At 41.3% G+C, this 22,431-nt stretch overlaps 1 protein-coding gene across 8 annotated transcripts in view; it reads right to left on the reverse strand.

The window, feature by feature from the left end:
- fat1a (FAT atypical cadherin 1a) overlaps nt 1–22,431 on the reverse strand; it is a 227,293-nt gene that overhangs the window by 148,500 nt on the left and 56,362 nt on the right. For all 8 annotated transcript variants that reach the window (XM_070869564.1, XM_070869585.1, XM_070869574.1 and 5 more), the window contains exon 3: nt 19,632–19,946. In XM_070869564.1, the coding sequence (XP_070725665.1) occupies nt 19,632–19,946 (315 nt within the window). The remainder of the gene's footprint in view (nt 1–19,631; nt 19,947–22,431) is intronic.

The following is a 22,431-nucleotide window of genomic DNA, read 5'->3' on the forward strand; positions in this document are numbered from 1 at the left end:
CCCGACCCCTGGGAAATTTAAATTTAAAGCAGTGAATTTTAAATTGGTCTCCCAATTGCACTGCCGGAACCCAATTGAAATATATTTATGAAATGTCCCACCTCTCCATGGCGGGACACTCGAACGCCACAATATCCGCTGCAGTAAAGGAGATGGGCATGTGTTCCCAATATTTGAGTCTTTAACCACCCCATACCTCTGGACTGTCTTGGGAGAGGGGGTTAATATTGAGACCAATGCATTTCTTTACACGATATACAATTTAAGAGTTGAAATGATGTTTTTAGAAGATAAATTCAATTTCTCCATGTAATAATTCAAAGTATATGAGCAGCAGAGGGCAAGAAATGATCTTGAGCATGAGATTTCTAATTTTGGCAAGCATTATCTTTACAAAACCTGGAGCATGCACTCACCTGTTTTGAATTGATGGAATTGAGTCCTATATTTATGAAACCTGTAAGATACAGTATTTGGTATAGTATGGAATAAAGTACATAAAATGTGCTTCAGAGAACTGCACCCTATGCATGTGCCAAAGGAGATAAGTTAGGTCCAACATTGAAACTTGCAGTTCGTTAATCCTTTATACCAAGACATGGGAAAGTAAAGTAACTACCTTGAGTGAGATGAAATTTAAGATCAAAGGATGCCACAGGTTCAAAAGGTTGTGATATTCGCTTATGCAGAATCAGATTCAAATTCTACGTAGGAACAAGGATCAAAAGTTTGTACTTTCCAGCTGCCTTTTATAAACTGGGACACCAGAGGGTGTTCTCCCACTACCAACCTCACCAGAGGTAGGCAACCCAAGTAATAACACAGACCCTCCCTCCAATCCTTAATGTGAACAAAATTGTCAATCAGGATCATGCCATCAGTGGTAAATAAAATATTTGGAACCTCTGAAAGCAGTTACTCTGTCGGTTGTGATTTTTTGTCTGAGTGAGGAGGTCCACCTTGCATGGACTCCTAAAGAGGCAGTCAATATTGAGAACATTAAACTAACAGATCTTCCTCAACCAAAAGGGGACCACGAGGCATCTAAAAAACCTCCCCTGATGTTTTCTGTACCCAAAAAAATGAAGCAATGTTTTTGTAGCTATTTCCAAAGGAAAGGTAAGCCACATAGAAACAGAGAAAATAGATGCAGGAGTAGGCCATTCGGCCCTTCGAGCCTGCACCACCATTCAATAAGATCACGGCTGATCATTCACCTCAGTACCCCTTTCCTGTTTTTCTCCATACCCCTTGATCCCTTTAGCCGTAAGGGCCATATCTAACTCCCTCTTGAATATATCCAATGAACTGGCTTCAACAACTCTGCGGTAGGGAATTCCACAGGTTAACAACTCTGAGTGAAGAAGTTTCTCCTCATCTCAGTCCTAAATAGTTTTCCCCTTATCCTTAGACTCTGTCCCCTGGTTCTGGACTTCCCCAACATCAGGAACATTCTTCCTGCATCTAACTTGTCCAGTCCCGTCAGAATTTTATATGTTTCTATGAGATCCCCTCTCATCCTTCTAAACTCCAGTGAATAAAGGCCCAGTCAATCCAGTCTCTCCTCACGTCAGTTCTGCCATCCCAGGAATCAGTCTGGTGACCTTCGCTGCACTCCCTCAATAGCAAGAACGTCTTTCCTCAGATTAGGAGACCAAAACTGAACACAATATTCCCAGGTGAGGCCTCACCAAGGCCCTGTACAACTGCAGTAAGACCTCCCTGCTCCTATACTCAAAACCCCTAACTCCGAAGGCCAACATACCATTTGTCTTCTTCACTGCCTGCTGTACCTGCATGCCAACTTTCAATGACTGATGAACCATGACACCCAGGTCTCGTTGCACCTCCCCCTTTCCTAACCTGCCGCCATTCAGATAATATTCTGCCTTCGTGTTTTTGCCCGCAAAGTGGATAACCTCACATTTATCCACATTATACTGCATCCACCATGCATTTGCCCACTCACCTAACCCCTGTCCAAGTCACCCTGCAGCCTCTTAGCGTCCTCCTCACAGCTCACACTGCCACCCAGTTTAGTGTCATCTGCAAACTTGGAGATATTACACCCAATTACTTCATCCAAATCATTAATGTATATTGTAAATGGCTGGGGTCCCAGCACTAAGCCCTGCAGCACCCCACTAGTCAGTACCTGCCATGCTGAAAAGGACCCGTTTATCTTGACTCTCTGCTTCCTGTCTGCCAACCAGTTCCCTATCCACGTCAGTACATTATCCCCAATACCACGTGCTTTAATTTTGCACACCAATCTCGTGTGGGACCTTGTCAAAAGCCTTTTGAAAGTCCAAATACACCACATCCACTGGTTTTCCCTTGTCCACTCTACTAGTTACATCCTCAAAAAATTCCAGAAGATTTGTCAAGCATGATTTCCCTTTCATAAATCCATGCTGACTTGAACCGATCCTGTTACTGCTTTCCAAATGCGCTGCTATTTCATCTTTAATAATTGATTCCAACATTTTCCCCACTACTGATGTCAGGCTAACCGGTCTATAATTACTGTCCGGTTTGTACTGGTCCCACCTCCCCCAGAACCATCAAGCTCTTGTGTTAAATTTGTAGCTGGCTTTCAAAATGGAAGCCAACAAGGACAGATATCAAGAGAGGACATGACTGACCTGACATCGTGACGCTTACCACAAAATTTAAAACTGGAAGCTGACATTATCCTGTAGCCAAGAAGCGGTTGACCACAGCTAATCCAAACAAGATAGTTCTTTGAGAACTACTATAGAAAAATGGTGCAAAATCTTTGCAAACATAAACTAAAAATAAAACTTGAGGCAGTCAAAACTTCAAAAGAAACCTCTTCACAAACATGAAGGACTCGATTTTAACTCTCCCCACTTGGCAGAAACCAGGCAGGATGCTCTTAAAATGGGTGAGTTATCACGGCCTGATCTGCCATTTTAACTCAAGGGCTGAGCGGGGATGCAGTGCCAGTTTCCTTGCCATGATCAGCAGCCAGTGAGGTGTGTTTTTCAATACTTTTTTTGCTTCCTTGTGGGCCAGGAGTGCTCCTCTAGACCCCACAAGGAAACCTTGGCCCACCCATGCCCCTGGCTTTCCACCTTTGCCCTTGATGGGGACTCCCCTTCTGGAGGTCACCTATGGACCTGCTTGTGCTGTTTGTACGCTGTCACAGGCCCCGGAAAATCCGGGCCAACATATTATTAAAGATATGAGAAATAGAAACAAAGCTTTGCTGCTCAACAAGTGAAAACAAACTGGAATTCTAGCCAACAGAAACTGCGGCTTAAAAGCAGAAGCGAAAAATATTTTACAACACCACAAATTTTGGCAAGAGGTCCAACTAGTCAGCAGTATTGGAGAGACAGTTGGCACTAACTGGGGGGAAACACCCTTTAGCCTACATCCCCTATCGAGTCTGCACACATGTAACGCAGGCCTTGTGACATACTTACTTAACTGGTCTCTTGAAAAAGTGGCACATATGTCATAGGTAGAGATCCTGAAGTATATAGTTGATTTTATCCGATTATGTATGTCCAGGACACCGCTGGAGCCCTCAGGCGGCACACAGGCCACTTGTGTAAATTTGTGCCTGTGGGAATAGTTAGCCAAATCTGGACTTCAACCCTCACCCCTGCCACCCCCTACTCCTTCAACATTAGTTCCCCCTGCAATAGCTACCTCAGCTTATCTGCTGCTGAAACCCTCAACCATGCCTTTGCCAGGTCTAGCATGACAATTCTGATCCTCTCCTAGCCAGCCTCCCATCCTCAATCAACTTGAACGCATCCAAAATTCGGCTGCCCAATTCCTATACTGCACCAAGTCTTGTTGGCCCATCACCATTGTCTCACTGAGCTACAATGGCTCCTGGTCAATGTTTTAGATTTAAAATTCTCATCCTTGTATTTAAATTCCTCCATGGTGTCACCTCTCTCTATTTCTAAAGCCTTTTCCAGCACTACAAACCCTCTTCCGTTCCTCTGACCTTGGCCTTTTGAGCTAATCCTCCTTCCTTCTGACCACCATTGGTGGCCATGCCTTCAGCCACCTGGGTTCCATGCTCTGGAAATCACTCTTTAAACCCCTCTGGCTCTCCAGCTCCCTCTCCAAACCAACCTCTTTGACCAATTACTTAGTCACCCTCCTAATCTCCTTATTTGGCTCAGCAATCAATTTTTCCTTATGCCTCTGTGAAGCGCCTTGGGATATTTTTCTTTAAGACACTGTGCCTTGTTGTTGATATCCTTTCACCTCAAAAACCTCGGCCCCAATCCAGGCCAGAAGGTTTTTCTCTGCTAACCATAAGGGTCCAATGGGAATGAGCTTGACAGTTACATCCAGTTCTGAATGGGCACAGGCTGACAGAACAATTTATGCCAACAATGCTGCACAATTGGTACTAAACTGGCACTCACTTAACAATTCTATGAATGGCTAGTGTGTGAACTAAAAAAATATCACAATAGTGTCGTAGGGAATACTCTTCTTAAATTGAAGTTCAAACATATTGTTGAAACAGGTACGTGCAGCATTATTCTGCATCTAACTTTTACTATACATGACATGGGTGTACTTCATGAACGCACTGAGTGATGAAAGGGAAAATCTGTTACATTCCCCAGCACTGACATACTCATTTTGTTAAATAAAAAATTCCCCTTTTCCATCTTAATATATATAGAAATCCAGAATCCCAAATGGTGTGACTCTGCTTAAGTGTGGTTTTATCCAATTTTCTAGAAATGGACATTTTTAGAACTTTCAAAATGTTCTGCAACAATTTTTTAAAAACCTGATGTTAACAGATCGGCAACAGCTCTTTAAGTAGGGGCCGAAATAGGCTAAGCACATCGAGGTGGTACAGACTGCATGAACAGCAACAAATTAAGCAAGACTCAATCAGCCAACAGCTTTTAGAGTTATGGAACAATGCAGATAAATGGCTTCCAAGTGTTCCACATTAAAAGGTAAAAGCTTGTAACAGGGTGAAAGCTGAAAGCTAAATGCACCGCCCCTGCCCAGTCTAACTGTGAGCTTCACTATGAACTCTATCGAAAGATTTGACCTAAAGTACTGTTTAAGATTAACTGGCGCCAGAGAAGGGCAGAAATTTCACACACACTTTTCATTCCTTTCAAAGCAAGACTATAGAAATTCCATTGAGAGTGGATATAAATTTCCAAAAGATGACAGAGAATGCACTGCAACTTAATATCAGTTAGATTGTCCTTGTTTAATCCTAAAGATTTGAACATTCTACACAGTACTTTCTCATAACCTCAGACTCATAAAAGATGCAACATATGCTACTCAGTTAATTAAAAAATAAAGTCTACTCTTCAGGCTAATTAAGGTTTACATTTTTGATCAGAGTATCCATAGAAAATGTATATAATTTGAAAACTATCACCTAATAACGGCAAAGGATGATTTTTGTAATTATCAAGTAAAACTAGGCTTCATGCACAAAACGGTAGAATATTTAATAATTAAATAATTTAAAATTATACTTTTTTTTTGACACCGATAAAGACCAAATGCTGTCGTAAGTTTTTCTAAATAGGCGACCAAGTAAACAAAATAAAAGTTTGATCACACACTGAAATGTTTGACTGAATGAATAATAATGCTTGAATGTGAATTTTGTAACAAATTTCCACTAAAGCGTGGAAATGACTGTTTGCAATATTAATATACAAATGTTTAAAGCATTTGTATCACATAACTATGCCCCCTATTTTAATTCATGTGTTTACCTGTATCAGGTTAATGCCTCGATTAAAATAGCAGATAGAGGAATGTAATATGAATGCATTAAACATTCATATGTTGTTAACAAAAACAGTAATTTCTTAACCCGTATTCACATAATATTGCAGTTTCAAAAACCTGTTACTGTTCAATTTGTAAAATATTTTGATTAAATTTGAAGCACATCTACAAAGACTAGTAATGTCTTCAACCTTCATCGCTCGAACGCGATAATCCAATCAAGAAATAACAAATAGTTGGGGTGATTTTCTGTTTTGTTGCACGGTACATGCTAGTAGCACATATTGGAAAATTGCACACCCCAGCCCATGGCTACTAGTTCATAAAATCCACAAATGAAAAACTCTCTGGAGCACTTTAGCAATAATCAACTGTCTACTGGAAAAAGGCACTGCCTGGTGCAATATTGGGTCCAGGGTCCCAAGTTCAATTCTCAGTGAGCTCAGTTAACGGAGCTCAGCTAACGGAGCTCAGCAAGGGAAACAATTAAGGTCTGACAAAAGCCTCTGGGCTGACAATGGAGAAAAATATTAGCCAGAGTTACTGATCCTTAGTTCTGTCTTGTGATTCTAGTTGGAAGGTGTGCGTGTGTGATGGGCGACAACAGATCAGGTTGGACTGACAGGCTTTTATAGTTGAATATCATGTTAACACACATGAATAGTTGCAGAATTATCCCCATCAAGAATCAACACTTTGTGGAGTGAATGGGAGAAAAACAAAAAACACGAAGAATGAACAAAAGAAATTCCTTCATTGATTCAGTTTTGAGCACTTCCAAATAGTCCAGCTGCAATTGGTGTCGCTTTCTTCTAATTTCAATGACCTTGGCCCCACATAAAAACGTTCACATAAATTCACCAGAGGCATCAAAGAAACTACGATGAACAGACAAAAGTTGGAAATTCCATTTTTTTTTAAATAAAAGAAAACTGATGGGGTCTTGTGGAGACCACCCACATCTTGTTCTATGCATACATTTCTAAATAGTATGTCCTGTTTGCTCAATGTAATCAGACCAGTCTGGAGTCCACGTGATTTGAGAAATTAAGCTAATGTATCCATCAAAAGGGTTGACAAAGATGTACACCAGATTAAAAAGCAGTGATGTACATAATGTCCCTTGAAGTGGTTTTATGACTCTTCATTATGATACAACCACATAGAATGGAAAAATACCAAGTAGATTCGCACTTTAAACCAACCAATGTTTCCTAAAATAATCTCAGTAACCCACTTATTTTATACAAGATAAAATGTTCAGAATGCTTGATTGAATTTTTGGATGAAGATGAATTCAAAACACTATTATATTTAGAAAGTGGGTAGGGCTCAAATGCACAAAAAAGTAGCTTTACATCGTCTATTTTCGCAACATCACAAAACATTATAATCTTCATAGTGATCGTATAGTGAGTGGTGGTTACAGTAAAACTAAATAAATCTTCTATAAATGAGATACACACTGATGAAGATTCACAACTTCTAAATCTCCTTCATCTGTATAATCACTTACATAATTTCTTCAGAATCTAACAAGTACTAAATAAACATATCAGCCATGAGTTAACTCTTATTACAGATAATTTAATTGGGGAACCTCTCACCATTACACTTCATTGACATGTTGGTGAGAACCCTCAAATGTTCCTCAAGCAAGTCACTGTTTGAGATTGAGGTCCTTGACCAAAAGCTAATGAATAACCCTGCTGTATATAATGAACAAATTATTCAGAAGTATAGCCAAAATGAGGGAGAAATCACACATCAATTGTCTTCATTTACATTAGTATTTTTGTTGGTTCTTTACTTGTTTTGGGGAAAAGTTGCACAATGGCCCTTAGATATGGCCCTTACGGCTAAAGGGATCAAGGGGTTTTGGAGAGAAAGCAGGAAAGGGGTACGGAGGTGAATGATCAGCCATGATCTTATTGAATGGTGGTGCAGGTTCGAAGGGCTGAATGGCCTACTCCTGCACCTAGTTTCTATGTTATATTTGGCAGACTGCATTAATAATTATTTAATTATATGCATTAAGTTTTGAGTTTATTGAGCTTCAAGGCTTTGGGGGTAATTCAATCTTTGGCAATAGTGTAAAATGGGCAATATCGGATCAGGTGCCAGTTTAATTCTGAACTAAAAATCGGTTTATGTAAAGTATAAAACTGGTATTTTGAGTCAGAAAACCATTAGCTGAATATAATCAAAAGCATAATATGGTCACATTTAGACATTTCATGTAATTCGTTGTGTAAAATGTTAGAAATGTTAAACATTAAACACAAGCTTTCAACCATTAAGCATTAATATTTGCCTTTGGTGCAGATAATCATTTATCCATTTGTATTGCTCAAGAGACAATAAGGTCCTGTATTGACTTTGGCCACAGTCTGTTGCTCTGTAATGTTCACCATAGACTTCTACTGTAATATTCAGTACAGAATTTGGCCAAATTTTGTCTTTATCGCCCCTATCAAAAGGCATTTTCCCTCTGAGTAGGTGGGAGCATAAATTCACCTTGTAAAAACAATTCAGTTTTAGCTTCTATTTCACCTCATCTTTTTTTCTAAAACAAAACCTTCTTAGCTGTGTTCTTTAAATCTTTTAGTTTGCTTATCCTGTGCATACAAATGTACAGGCTGTCAGTCCAATGGGTGAAATCAAGAGGCGCTATTCCCTTTTCATCCTCATGATAGCCATAACTGCTTGTACCATGTTTAACTCTTTGGGTGTGGGGAGTAAATTTAGCAAATTTTCATCAAAAGATTAAGTAAGTGAGGTTGAACCCTTGACAGGGCAGAATGTAAAGAACCTGAAAGGTATGATGGGCAAAATTGTCCCTGATTCTTTTAAATTACCACCGGAAATGGTACCATATGAACATTTCACGTGCTTGTACGAAATTCCACTTCGCTATTTTTCCACTAAAATAAAGTCAGTAACCTTCCATGTTCCTAACAACAGTAAGTTGCATTTATAATAGCGACTTTAACATAGTAAAACATCCCAAGGCACTTAACAGGAATGTTAGCAGACAACAATTTTACACTGAGCTATAGAAAGATATTAGGACAGGTGACCAAAAGCTTGCTCAAAGAGGAAGGATTTAAAGGGTGACTTAAAAGATATGAGAGAAGTAGAGAGGCAGAGAGGTTTGGGGTGGAGGGGAGGGAGGGTAGGGAATTCCAGAGCTTAGGACATAGGCACCAGAAGCACGTGTATCTGAAATAAAAGGCTCCAATTTCCCTATAAAAAAATTAGATCACTGATGGCAAATTTGGCAAAATTGTTGTCAGCAGCAATATAATAATTATTCAAGCAATGGAACAGTAGTAGGATTAGACTTATTTCTAATTCCACACTGGTGTGTCTTTCTGGGTTTTTAAAGTCCAGGCATGCAGTCCCATTGTCAGGGTGGGGAGGGAGGAGACTGTAGTAATGCACAGGTATCTGAAAACTGCATGTTGATGCTCTTTCAGAAGGTGGTTGCTTCCCTGGACACTCGAGTGACATACATCTTCCCTCACATTACTCTTTCCAAAATATGGTCCTTTGCTGTTTGCTTGCAGAATAAGGCTACACAATAACAAGAATATGCACATGGAGTGAGGGGGACGACAATAATGTTCCCCCTAAATTTTGGCGGGAGCTCGGCCCCTTTAAGAGGCTGCACAGCCCATTTACGGTTTAATGCATGCGCAAACTTTAACATTAGGCAAGCCGGCCCCGAGGGACCAGTAGGGAGCTGCGCAGCCGAAACATTGGTCACCATTGCTACAACTCGACTCCTTATGGAGGAGAGGGCCATGAAGATTCTGTCCATGGAAATAATAGGATGAATGCGCTCCTAAATTTATTGCTAGGACGCTTTCCTTTTCATTCCTTATCTCCATAGTCAATCAATCACTCACTCACTCACTCCCTCAAACATAGAGACACATTGCAGCATTGACCACAATGGTGAAGGCTGCATGACAGAAGGATGGGAAGCAAAAGATTTCCCTGCTTGAACTGCTGAAAGGCAGCTGACATTTTGTTTCTTAAGTTGCACAGCTGAGAAAAGATGTGTCCAATTGCTCCAGTCAAAGCTGATGTTTCAGACAAAGTTCTGGACAATCAAAGCCCGTACCCAACCACTTCCTGGTTTCCGAATATGTAACTCTAAACTGTACACTGAGTTACAGTAAATTAGTTGCTGGCAGAAGATGCCATGGGATTAAACGGGCAGTGGCCGTATGGATACAAAATTTGCTTAAAAGACAGAAAGCAGAGAATAGGGACAAATGACTGTTTTTCAGACTGCAGGGAAGCATAGAGTGGTGTTCCCCAGGAGTCGGTATTAGAACCACTTCTCTTTTTGATATATATTAATGACCTGGACTTGGGTATAGAGGGCATCATTTCAAGTTTTCAGGCAACACAAAACTTGGAAATGTAGTAAACACCGAGGAGGCTAGTAACAGACTTCAAGAGAACAAATGGACAAAAGATATTGTCCCAAAAATTGCACCATTCACACCAGAATACGTTGAGACTGTAGAAGAGGTTGAAGTTACCTGCATGACTTATCAAACCAGAAAGTGGAATTAGGATCACTCCAAAATCAGATCGACCCCCTTTACCCCGCAAAATCTTGGAATTTCAGGCCTTGTATAGCTAGCTGACCTCTATAGTATTGCAAATGAGGAGTCAGGTTAAAATGGGTTCCCCCAACTGCCCAGCATAGCTTTCAGCAGAAGATCTGTAAACACTTGGCGAAATGGTGTAAATGTTGATTATCTCATTTCCACAGAGTGTCTGATGAAGTTACGATGGATGAAAATCCCCCATACAAATGCAACCTCCAGGCCAAGCAGGTTATAGTGGGATAATTGGACCAAGTTGGAGGAGGGGGGGGGGGGAAGGTGGGGGAGGAGAGCGGGCAAAGAAAAGTGGGAAGGAAGAGAATAGGGAAAGGGAGAAGAAGAGGAAAAAACATGAGAGGGGAGAGGGAGGAGGGGGAAGTGGAGGGAGCAAAAGAGGAGATGAGGGACAGGGTCAGAGGAGGAGAGGATCCAAGGAGACAACAAAAGGGGAAGAGAAGGGCCCACAGGATAACGGAAGAGAAGTGAGAGAGTGGGCAAATGGCCGAGGGAGAGAGATGGGGAGGGCCACAAGGCAGAAGGGGCAAGGGAAGAGGTGAAGGTGAGGAAGAGAAGAGGTTAAGGGAGAGAGGTGGAGACAGGAGAGGGTAGAGAAGGGGGAAGGTCAGAAGGGGGAGATGACAATGAAAAATGCCTCCATTGGCAGGATGGAGACATGCCAGATGCGGTGAAATATAAAATTGTACAGTAGACTCTGGTAATCACTTAATAGTTTTCTGGGGGTAGCTCACCTCACTTGGCAGGAACATTTTGATAGTTACTTCATCATGCCAACAAGTTTGGCTTATTATCACTTTGCTATTAGACAGAGAACAAACACCACACATTTATCTATCTTAAACATATATATCACAAACACACCCATGCATTTGTGGGCATTTAATAAAGTGACTAACTTCAATAGACTAAAGCAAATTTGGGGAGTACGATATAAAGCAGTCAGTTAAAAAGTCTTTGGATAGTAGTATGGCTGGTGAGTCATTATAAAACTTTCAATTAACTTAAGAAACTCTCAGGATTCAACTATGTTTCTTACTTTTGTTTAACAAAGTGATTACCTGCACGAACATTTTTGTGGCCTTTGCGCATGATATACCGGAGCCAAGCATTCGCACCGGACACCTATTTACCAATGCTGCACATGCGCAGTACTCAACAATTGCAGCCTGCAGTGTCATGTGGACACGCTTTCCTCAGCTCCGTGGGAGAAGACACATCACTCCATCTGTGCTGGCTGGGCCGGGAGCAAAAAGGATCGGGCGCAGGGGAAGAGAAAGAGAGGATCGGGCTGGGGGGAGAAGAGAGGATCGGGCAGGGGGAGAGATTCGGGCGGGGAGGAAGAGAAGAGAGGATCAGGCGGGGAGAGGGAAGAGAGGATGAGGGTGGGGGGGGGGGGGGGGGGGGAAGAGGGGATCCAGGGGAGAGGTCAAGAAAACAGTGAGTGAAAGAGTGAGAGAGTGAGAGAGTGAGAGAGTGAGAGAGTGAGAGAGTGAGAGAGTGCGAGAGTGCGAGAGTGAGAGAGTGAGAGAGAGAGAGAGAGAGAGAGAGAGAGAGAGAGAGAGAGAGTGAGTGAGAGTGAGAGAGTGAGTGAGTGAGAGAGTGAGAGAGTGAGAGAGACAAGAATGGGGGGGGTAAAGGAAAGGAGGAAAGTGGGCAGGAACTCGGGTGGGGGGGGGGGCGGGGGAGCGGAGGAGAAAGGAGGTCAGGAACTGGGGGTGGCAGGTAAGGAGCATAGAGGGGAATGGGAAGGTCAGGAACATGGGGGGGTGGAAGGGGGGGGGGAAGGGGAGGGGGGAGGAGCGGAACGGAGTAAGGGATTGGGAGAGGTTCTTAACTTGCGAGGGTGAGCCCTGGTCTGTTTGGAGCCTGGCAGTCAGAATGGCTCGAATTACACTTTGCAAAGTAACTGATTCATAGGCAGGCAGAATATAAGTACACATTCCAGAGAAACTGCTGGTTGTCCTCCAAGTGGAACTGAATTCATGTTTTAGTATAATTAACAGTCACCCAGCTAATTCAAAACATGTGAAGCAATTCTTATTCCAATTCTTTCACAAATTCTTTCAACTCCCTCTTCAGCATTCCCTCAGCAGAAATCATTTGAATTGCATTATATTCCTAAAGTAATAAATGTTGGAATCTTGAATGAATTATTGCTAACAAATCACCAACAATTGGCAATTTAAAACCGAGCACACGGGTACTCTTCTTCCTAAGTCTGTCGTGGAGTTTACTTACCAATTAGCAGTCTTTCTAGTTTGTCCCAGAAAAAAAAACATGAACACTGTCTGTCTCCAACTCCTTGCCATGTTACTGAATGTAAAACTGACCTTTGAGCTGGTTAACCAATCAAATAGTAATTTTTTTCAAAGTTGCTCCCATCCCCAAATGGATACTGGGAGCAGGATGGCAGAAGAAAAAGGAATCACACTTTTGATGGTTAACAAATTGCAAAAGGTTACAACATATATAAAGGTGCATCATTTAGAAAGAGAGTAAAATATGAATTATAAAAAAAAGGGAAAAGAGAATCGCAAGGAGAAAAAGGGAATACGAGGTGTAAAATGTTTTATTTTTTTATGCAAAACTGTGATTTTGAACATTTTAGACTTGGATTTGCATTACTGTAAAACTATTTATCTCTTAATTCACTTATTACTCTATTTTTTTCAGTATGTCAACTGCTTTGAGTACTGTTGAGGGGGATGACTCATCAGGGGAGGGCAGCAGCAGCCAAGTTCATGGCACCGTGGCTGGCTCTGTTGCACAGGAGGGCAGGAAAAAGAGTGGGAGAGCGATAGTGATAGGGGATTCAATTGTAAGGGGAATAGATAGGCGTTTCTGCGGCCGCAACCGAGACTCCAGGATAGTATGTTGCCTCCCTGGTGCAAGGGTCAAGGATGTCTCGGAGCGGGTGCAGGACATTCTAAAAAGGGAGGGAGAACAGCCAGTTGTCGTGGTGCACATTGGTACCAACGACATAGGTAAAAAAAGGGATGAGGTCCTACAAGACAAATTTAAGGAGCTAGGAGCTAAATTAAAAAGTAGGACCTCAAAAGTAGTAATCTCGGGATTGCTACCAGTGTCACGTGATAGTCAGAGTAGGAATCGCAGGATAGCGCAGATGAATACGTGGCTTGAGCAGTGGTGCAGCAGGGAGGGATTGAAATTCCTGGGGCATTGGAACCGGTTCTGGGGGAGATGGGACCAGTACAAACCGAACAGTCTGCACCTGGGCAGGACTGGAACCAATGTCCTAGGGGGAATGTTTGCTAGTGCTGTTGGGGAGGAGTTAAACTAATATGACAGGGGGATGGGAACCAATGCAGGGAGACAGAGGGAAACAAAAAGGAGACAAAAGCAAAAGACAGAAAGGAGATGAGTAAAAGTGGAGGGCAGAGAAACAAACCCAAGGCAAAAAACAGAAAGGGCCACTGAATATAAAGGGGCTACAGGAGGGGTCAAAACTAAAAATCATGGTTTTAAAAACTAGGATTAAAACACTCTACCTAAATGCACGCAGCATTCATAGAAAACATAGAAACATAGAAAATAGGTGCAGGAGTAGGCCATTCGGCCCTTCTAGCCTGCACCGCCATTCAATGAGTTCATGGCTGAACATGCAACTTCAGTACCCCATTCCTGCTTTCTCACCATACCCTTGATTCCCCTAGTAGTAAGGACTTCATCTAACTCCTTTTTGAATATATTTAGTGAATTGGCCTCAACAACTTTCTGTGGTAGAGAATTCCACAGATTCACCACTCTCTGGGTGAAGAAATTCCTCCTCATCTCGGTCCTAAATGGCTTCCCCCTTATCCTTAGACTGTGTCCCCTGGTTCTGGACTTCCCCAACATTGGGAACATTCTTCCTGCATCTAACCTGTCGAACCCCGTCAGAATTTTAAACGTTTCTATGAGGTCCCCTCTCATTCTTCTGAACTCCAGTGAATACAAGCCCAGTTGATCCAGTCTTTCTTGATAGGTCAGTCCCGCCATCCCGGGAATCAGTCTGGTGAACCTTCACTGCACTCCCTCAATAGCAAGAATGTCCTTCCTCAGGTTAGGAGACCAAAACTGTACACAATACTCCAGGTGTGGCCTCACCAAGGCCTTGTACAACTGTAGCAACACCTCCCTGCCCCTGTACTCAAATCCCCTCGCTATGAAGGCCAACATGCCATTTGCTTTCTTAACCGCCTGCTGTACCTGCATGCCAACCTTCAATGACTGATGTACCATGACACCCAGGTCTCTTTGCATCTCCCCTTTTCCTAATCTGTCACCGTTCAGATAATAGTCTGTCTCTCTGTTTTTACCACCAAAGTGGATAACCTCACATTTATCCACATTATACTTCATCTGCCATGCATTTGCCCACTCACCTAACCTATCCAAGTCGCTCTGCAGCCTCATAGCATCCTCCTCGCAGCTCACACTGCCACCCAACTTAGTGTCATCCGCAAATTTGGAGATACTACATTTAATCCCCTCGTCTAAATCATTAATGTACAGTGTAAACAGCTGGGGCCCCAGCACAGAACCTTGCGGTACCCCACTAGTCACTGCCTGCCATTCTGAAAAGTCCCCATTTACTCCTACTCTTTGCTTCCTGTCTGAAATAAAGTAAATGAGTTGACGGCACAAATCATTACAAATGGGTATGATTTGGTGGCCATTACAGAAACATGGTTGCAGGGTGGCCAAGACTGGGAATTAAACATACAGGGGTATCTGACGATTCGGAAAGATCGACAAGAAGGGAAAGGAGGTGGGGCAGCTCTGTTAATAAAGGATGATATCAGGGCAGTTGTGAGAGACGATATTGGCTCTAATGAACAAAATGTTGAATCATTGTGGGTGGAGATTAGAGATAGTAAGGGGAAAAAGTCACTGGTGGGCGTAGTTTATAGGCCCCCAAATAATAACTTCACGGTGGGGCGGGCAATAATCAAGGGAATAATGGAGGCATGTGAAAAAGGAACGGCAGTAGTCATGGGGGATTTTAACCTACATATCGATTGGTCAACTCAAATCGCATGGGGTAGCCTGGAGGAGGAATTCATAGAATGCATACGGGATTGTTTCTTAGAACAGTATGTAACAGAACCTACAAGGGAGCAAGCTATCTTAGATCTGGTCCTGTGTAATGAGACAGGAAAAATAAACGATCTCCTAGTAAAAGATCCTCTCGGAATGAGTGATCACAGTATGGTTGAATTTGTAATACAGATCGAGGGTGAGGAAGTAGTGTCAGAAATGAGCGTGCTATGCTTAAACAAAGGGGACTACAGTGGGATGAGGGCAGAGTTGGCTAAAGTAGACTGGAAACACAAACTAAACGGTGGCACAATTGAGGAACAGTGGAGGACTTTTAATGAGCTCTTTCACAGTGAGCAACAAAAATATATTCCAGTGAAAAAGGGCGGTAAGAGAAGGGATAACCAGCCGTGGATAACCAAGAAAATAAAGGAGAGTATCAAATCAAAGACTAATGCGTATAAGGTGGCCAAGGTTAGTGGGAAACTAGAGGATTGGGAAAATTTTAAACAACAGCAAAGAATGATTAAAAAAAAGCAATAAAGAAAGGAAAGATAGATTTCGAAGGTAAACTTGCGCAAGACATAAAAACAGATAGTAAAAGCTTTTACAGATATATAAAATGAAAGAGAGTGACTAAAGTAAATGTTGGTCCCTTCGAAGATGAGAAGGGGGATTTAAAAATGGGAAATGTGGAAATGGCTGAGACCTTAAACAATTATTTTGCTTCGGTCTTCACAGTGGAAGACACAAAAACCATGCCAAAAATTGCTGGTCACAGGAATGTGGGAAGGGAGGACCTTGAGACAATCACTATCACGAGGGTGGTAGTGCTGGACTGGCTAATGGGACTCAAAGTAGACAAGTCCCCTGGTCCTTATGAAATGCATCCCAGGGTATTAAAAGAGATGGCGGAAGTTATAGCAGATGCATTCGTTATAATCTACCAAAATTCTCTGGACTCTGGGGAGGTACCAGCGGATTGGAAAGCAGCTAATGTAACGCCTCTGTTTAAAAAAGGGGGCAGACAAAAGGCAGGTAACTGTAGGCCGGTTAGTTTAACATCTGTAGTGGGGAAAATGCTTGAAACGATCATTAAGGAAGAAATAGTGGGACATCTAGATAGGAAGAGTGCAATCAAGCAGACGCAGCATGGATTCATGAAGGGGAAATCATGTTTAACTAATTTACGAGAATTCTTTGAGGATATAACGAGCATGGTGGATAGAGGTGTACCGATGGATGTGGTGTATTTAGATTTCCAAAAGGCATTCGATAAGGTGCCACACAAAAGGTTACTGCAGAAGATAGAGGTACGCGGAGTCAGAGGAAATGTATTAGCATGGATAGAGAATTGGCTGGCGAACAGAAAGCAGAGAGTCGGGATAAATGGGTCCTTTTCGGGTTGGAAATCGGTGGTTAGTGGTGTGCCACAGGGATCGGTGCTGGGACCATAACTGTTTACAATATACATAGATGACCTGGAAGAGGGGACAGAGTGTAGTGTAACAAAATTTGCAGATGACACTAAGATTGCGGGTTGTGTTGAGGACACAGAGAGGCTGCAAAGAGATTTGGATAGGTTAAGCGAATGGGCGAAGGTTTGGCAGATGGAATGCAATATCGGAATGTGTGAGGTCATCCACCTTGGGGAAAAAAAAAGTGAAAGGGATTATTATTTGAATGGGGAGAAATTACAACATGCTGAGATGCAGAGGGACCTGGGGTCCTTATGCATGAAACTCTTTTTGGAACCTGGGGTCCTTATGCATGAATCCCAAAAAGTTAGTTTGCAGGTGCAGCAGGTAATCAGGAAGGCGAATGGAATATTGGCCTTCATTGCGAGAGGGATGGAGTACAAAAGCAGGGAGGTCCTGCTGCAACTGTATAGGGTATTGGTGAGGCCGCACCTGGAGTACTGCGTGCAGTTTTGGTCACCTTGCTTAAGGAAGGATATACTGGCTTTGGAGGGGGTACAGAGACAATTCACTCGGCTGATTCCAGAGATGAGGAGGTTACCTTATGATGATAAATTGACTAGACTGGGTCTTTACTCGTTGGAGTTCAGAAGGATGAGGGGTGATCTTATAGAAACATTGAAAATCATGAAAGGGATAGACAAGATAGAGGCAGAGAGGTTATTTCCACTGGTAGGGGAGGCTAGAACTAGGGGGCACAACCTCAAAATACAGGGGAGCCAATTTAAAACCGAGTTGAGAAGGAATTTCTTCTCCCAGAGGGTTGTGAATGTGTGGAATTCTCTGCCCAAGGAAGCAGTTGAGGCTAGCTCATTGAATGTATTCAAGTCACAGATAGATAGATTTTTAACCAATAAGGGAATTAAGGGTTACGGGGAGAGGGCGGGTAAGTGGAGCTGAGTCCACGGCCAGATCAGCCATGATCTTATTGAATGGCGGAGCAGGCTCGAGGGGCTAGATGCCTACTCCTGTTCCTAATTTTTAAGTTCTTATGTCAACTGAAAACGTACAAAACTGTCAGCCCAGGAAGACTGTCAGCAATCAAATGGTTGAAGTCAATTCATCTAAAAAAAAACAATTGGATATATTTTCATATTTGGGCTTCTGCCTCTACATGTAAAAAAACACATGGGAAAAACTGAACAAGAACACTTTGATGATGGTTCAGGAGGTAGTACCCAAAGGCACTCAAGGTCTAACTTCAACCATTTGAAATGTAGTTAACCAGACAAGAGGGGTAACAATTTTGTGATTAGCTAGTGCAGGCTTCTGCACTAAAAATAAAAATGGTAATTACACAATTCTGTAGCCAGTTTTATACCTCAAAATGGTAATTATGATTAGTACAGTGCATTCCAACTTTTCTCACATTATCCAGAAACATTATTTTAAATCAGTTTTGATCCTCAAATGTGTTGCAGGGTCTAATTAAATTGCAATTTTCCACCTATGTCAATTCATTTTTGAAACAACACAATTACTTTTCAGCGTAGAGTCACAAGTGCTTCAGAACTACATGTTCTGCCAGGTTACCAGACAAAGTATGGCATAGTGACAGTGGGGAGAAAAAACGTGCACATTTGGCCCTACCTTGCAGAACAAATGACTTGACGGCTATTTATGGAGCAGTATTAATGGGGTGTTGAGAAGTTTGTTGCTCAGACAGTCTGCTTCCTAACTGGAAGAATAACATAGTAGCAAGAAAGAGGCAAGAGTGCTGACCTCTATAAAGAAAGCATCAAGCTTTCATCTGAGATCCAACCCCAGTGCAGCTCCTGTGACATTAATTACATATCTTTTTTTAAATAAATTGAATACATAAATAATGATCTCATTTATTGCAGCTAGGTAATTGAAGAAATAAATGTGTCCCGCTGTCAGAGATTTTTTGATCATTATCAATAGCCCAAACTGTTGTTTTTCACTCTCAGTGGCCCTTCTAGTGAAGCACCTGAAGGAGGAAAGAAACAGAACAGAGAGCACAAAAGTAGAGAAGTGAGAAGAGACAAAATTCAGACAGCAAAGTCAAGGATATTCATTGGAACAAGGTGCAAGTTGGACCTCGAGGCTACATGACTTCCAAGTGTGGGGAATCAGCAAGTTATGTGGAAAATTGTGAATTTTGGGGTGTTAGGGGTGTCCCCATTGTTGTTGATGTTCTGGTGTGCTGGTGGAGTTTGTTGTGCTATTTGTGGAAGATGGTGGAAATTTGTGGGCAACTTGTAATTTTAAAAATTGTTTTAACACATGGTAAGTGTTATTTTAGATGTCTTGGATGAGTGAGTGAGGAACTGTCATTGCAACTGTACGTTGACTGGAATTTGAAGGGATAGTTTAATTTAATAGAGAACTGAAAGTGAGAGAAAAGACTTTGTGCAATATGGTGAATAACTAAAATAAAAAGCAACCAATTAAAAAGTACCAGGAGGCTTAAACACTTCAAAAGTAATTAGAAAAGTGATTTAAAAAATGGTTCATGACAAAGCGGATGTAACAGTTTGATAATCACAACAGGCAAAAAATTTGGGAAAGTTTTTTTTTTAAGTTGAATATTGAAGAAGAGACTAGAAAGAATACTTCAATTGCGTCTTCATTTTCCATCTATTGCTGAGCTGTTTTAATGTATTATCACACTTAATTTCTAGTATTATCTCAGTCATCTAGCATAACAATTACAACCAATATTAACACTTACCAGTCTTCTGGTTTATGATGAAGAAACCTTGTGGGTTGCCACTAGTAATCTTATAGCTCAGCCTGTCACTGGAACTGGAATCTGGGTCAGACGCCTCAATCTGTACGACTGACATATCTTTGGGAGTGTTTTCCATGACTTCAGGATAATAAACTGGCTCAGATGTCTGTGGAGCATTATCATTAACATCCTCAATTTCAACATACACTTCAATGAAGGAGACGAGAGGCACCACTCCGAGGTCTGTGGCATAGACCGTTAGCCAGTAATGTGAAGTAGTTTCGCGGTCCAGAAGTTCTGCCGTTTTTATTATACCTGTGCAAGGAACAAACAGGAAAAATGATGAAGCATTTAATGTACCAAGAGGAATGCTGGACTGATAACATGTCAGAAGATGACAATACAACTTTTGCTAGTTTAACTACTCAGAACTTTAACATCAATTTTTTTTCTATGTTGCAAATCTCTGGAATTTGAAAGAATTGTTTAATTTTATGTAATCTGATGAAATAGAAAACAAAGCGAGAGGAAAGACTATATGTAATATGGTGAATAACTAAAATAGAAAGTAACCAATTAAATTAAAGAACCATATTCTGTATGAATGCTGCATGAACAAAATATTTGTATACCGGTTAACTTAGAATCCACATTATAAAAGGAGTGAGTAACAAATTATCAGGGTTTAATAAAACTGCTCAATCTTCTCAACTTTCATTCCAAGGTTTATAGTAAGCAGCTTTCCACCAAAACAAACTAAGTTGATAAAGGTGAGACTTTGTGAGATCCAAGTGTAAATCTAAGGTAGTGACTACGGAGATGGCAATACAAAAGTAACAAAGGGTCATGGGAGAACTCAGTGAGGTAAATTGTAATGAATAGAGAGAGAGAGCGAGCGAGAGAGAGCGAGCGAGCGAGAGCGAGCAAGCGCGAGTGCACCAACGCTAGCCCCAGACGATATTCCGCGTTGAAGGTCATTTAGATAATTTTGGAAAGCAACACAAGTGAATTTTTTTGGGGGGGGCGGGGGGAAATAGTTTCAGCATGTTTTCCCTGACAACAAATGTCCTGACTTTTTGACCCTTCAAAATTTAAATGCCCAACCACCACACATAGCAATGCTGGATCCCTGGGACAAAAAGGGATGTCTCACACCCAGGACTGCTGATGCATATCATGAAAAATATTTTGCATGGCATATTTCCATCTCTTGCATACTATTACAAGGCAGATAATACAAAATAGAGGAATTACATATAGGCCAAACCAGCTAGGGGTGGCAGGTCCATTCACTGAAGGATCAGTTAGGTTTTATGACAATCTTCATGGTCATTTGTTTTTATGGTGCCACAAATTACCAGATTTATTGAATTCAACTTCATAATTTTCCATGGTGGACTTTAATCCCATACCCTCTATGTTGCTAGTCATTAGGCTTCTGTAAGTAAAAGCAAAGTACTGCAGATGCTGGCAATCTGAAATAAAAACAGAAAATGCTGGAAATACTCGGCAGGTCAGGCAGCATCTGCAGAGTTAATGTTTCAGGTCAATGACCCTTCGTCAGACCTTCTGTATGCACCCTGCCTGGGTCTGTACAAGTGCATGATTTTTTTTCCCCATGAATTAATGGGAAAATAAAATCAATGTTGAGTAAATCAGAATATAGCAATTTGAGTTTGCTGGGTTTTTTAATTCTTTATGGGTCCAAGACTTCAGATATGTGCTAGCAAGTAATTATATATTTTCCATGAACTACTTAAACTAAAACCAATTTTCGAACACTTCTGTGATCATAATCATTTTTGATTCCAGTTGTTAACAAGGATTGTTTTGAGCTTTTCTAAAACCCACTCACCTTAACTCACCAGCTAAGCATTTTAGCTTTTATATCCATATGATTCAAGGCTGAATGAATCAATGCACTGTTCAGCCTGGTACTGAGCCAGAGACAAGTTAGGGGCAGATTTATTAGACTCGAGTTTGAATTACGTTACATGAGGCTATTACTTAGATACCGTGAATCAAACACTTTGCCCATAATCCTGTATTGATGTGAAATTCTGTGCAAGTTGGTAATCTTGCATAGATTTTAAATTTAATTTTAGCTAGCAAATGGTAAGTCATTCTTAAGAGACCTTGAAAATGCCTGTCCATTTGTGTCCTCAACTTTGTGCAATTTTGTTTTGCAGTAAGGCTACTGCATTCCATTGCCATCACATGACCCTTTCTCCACACGTATTTATAAATAAAATTTCCATCAATTTCTCAAACATTAACAAGTGAACCGACATTCCAAAACATCTACGCACCATGAGAATTTTCCACTGCAGACTGTACATGGAAAAGCTCACATTCCAGTTATTTTTAAAGCAAATGAATTCTCACCAGTACAAATGTGCCTTATACAGTTACTGAATTATACAAAGCTGAGAGTAAAAATGTCTTTCTCTTCAAAGTGAGCTTCTTTATCTATAGGCAGTGCTTAAAACAGTGTTTAATTATTAAAAAACTGTTTTGACCCAAAACTATTGCTATGGTTTTCTGGATTCTTCAAGTAATGTAATCAGAATCATAGAATTTACAGCACTGTATTGGGGCGACATCTTCAACCAGAGTTCTAATTCCTTTCCTTGTATACTTTAATATTCCGCGTTTTCAAATACTTATACGATTTCCTTTTAAAAAATACTAGTCTCAGCCTCAATAAACACTTGTGCTAAAACATCGCATGTAATCTGTTATGTGCAAAAATTTCCACCCTTCACATTCTTTGTTCTCGGGGAAAAAAGGCCCCAATTTT

Source organism: Pristiophorus japonicus, chromosome 2, assembly GCF_044704955.1.
Source record: "Pristiophorus japonicus isolate sPriJap1 chromosome 2, sPriJap1.hap1, whole genome shotgun sequence".
In the NCBI taxonomy this organism is placed as follows: Eukaryota; Metazoa; Chordata; class Chondrichthyes; family Pristiophoridae; genus Pristiophorus; species Pristiophorus japonicus.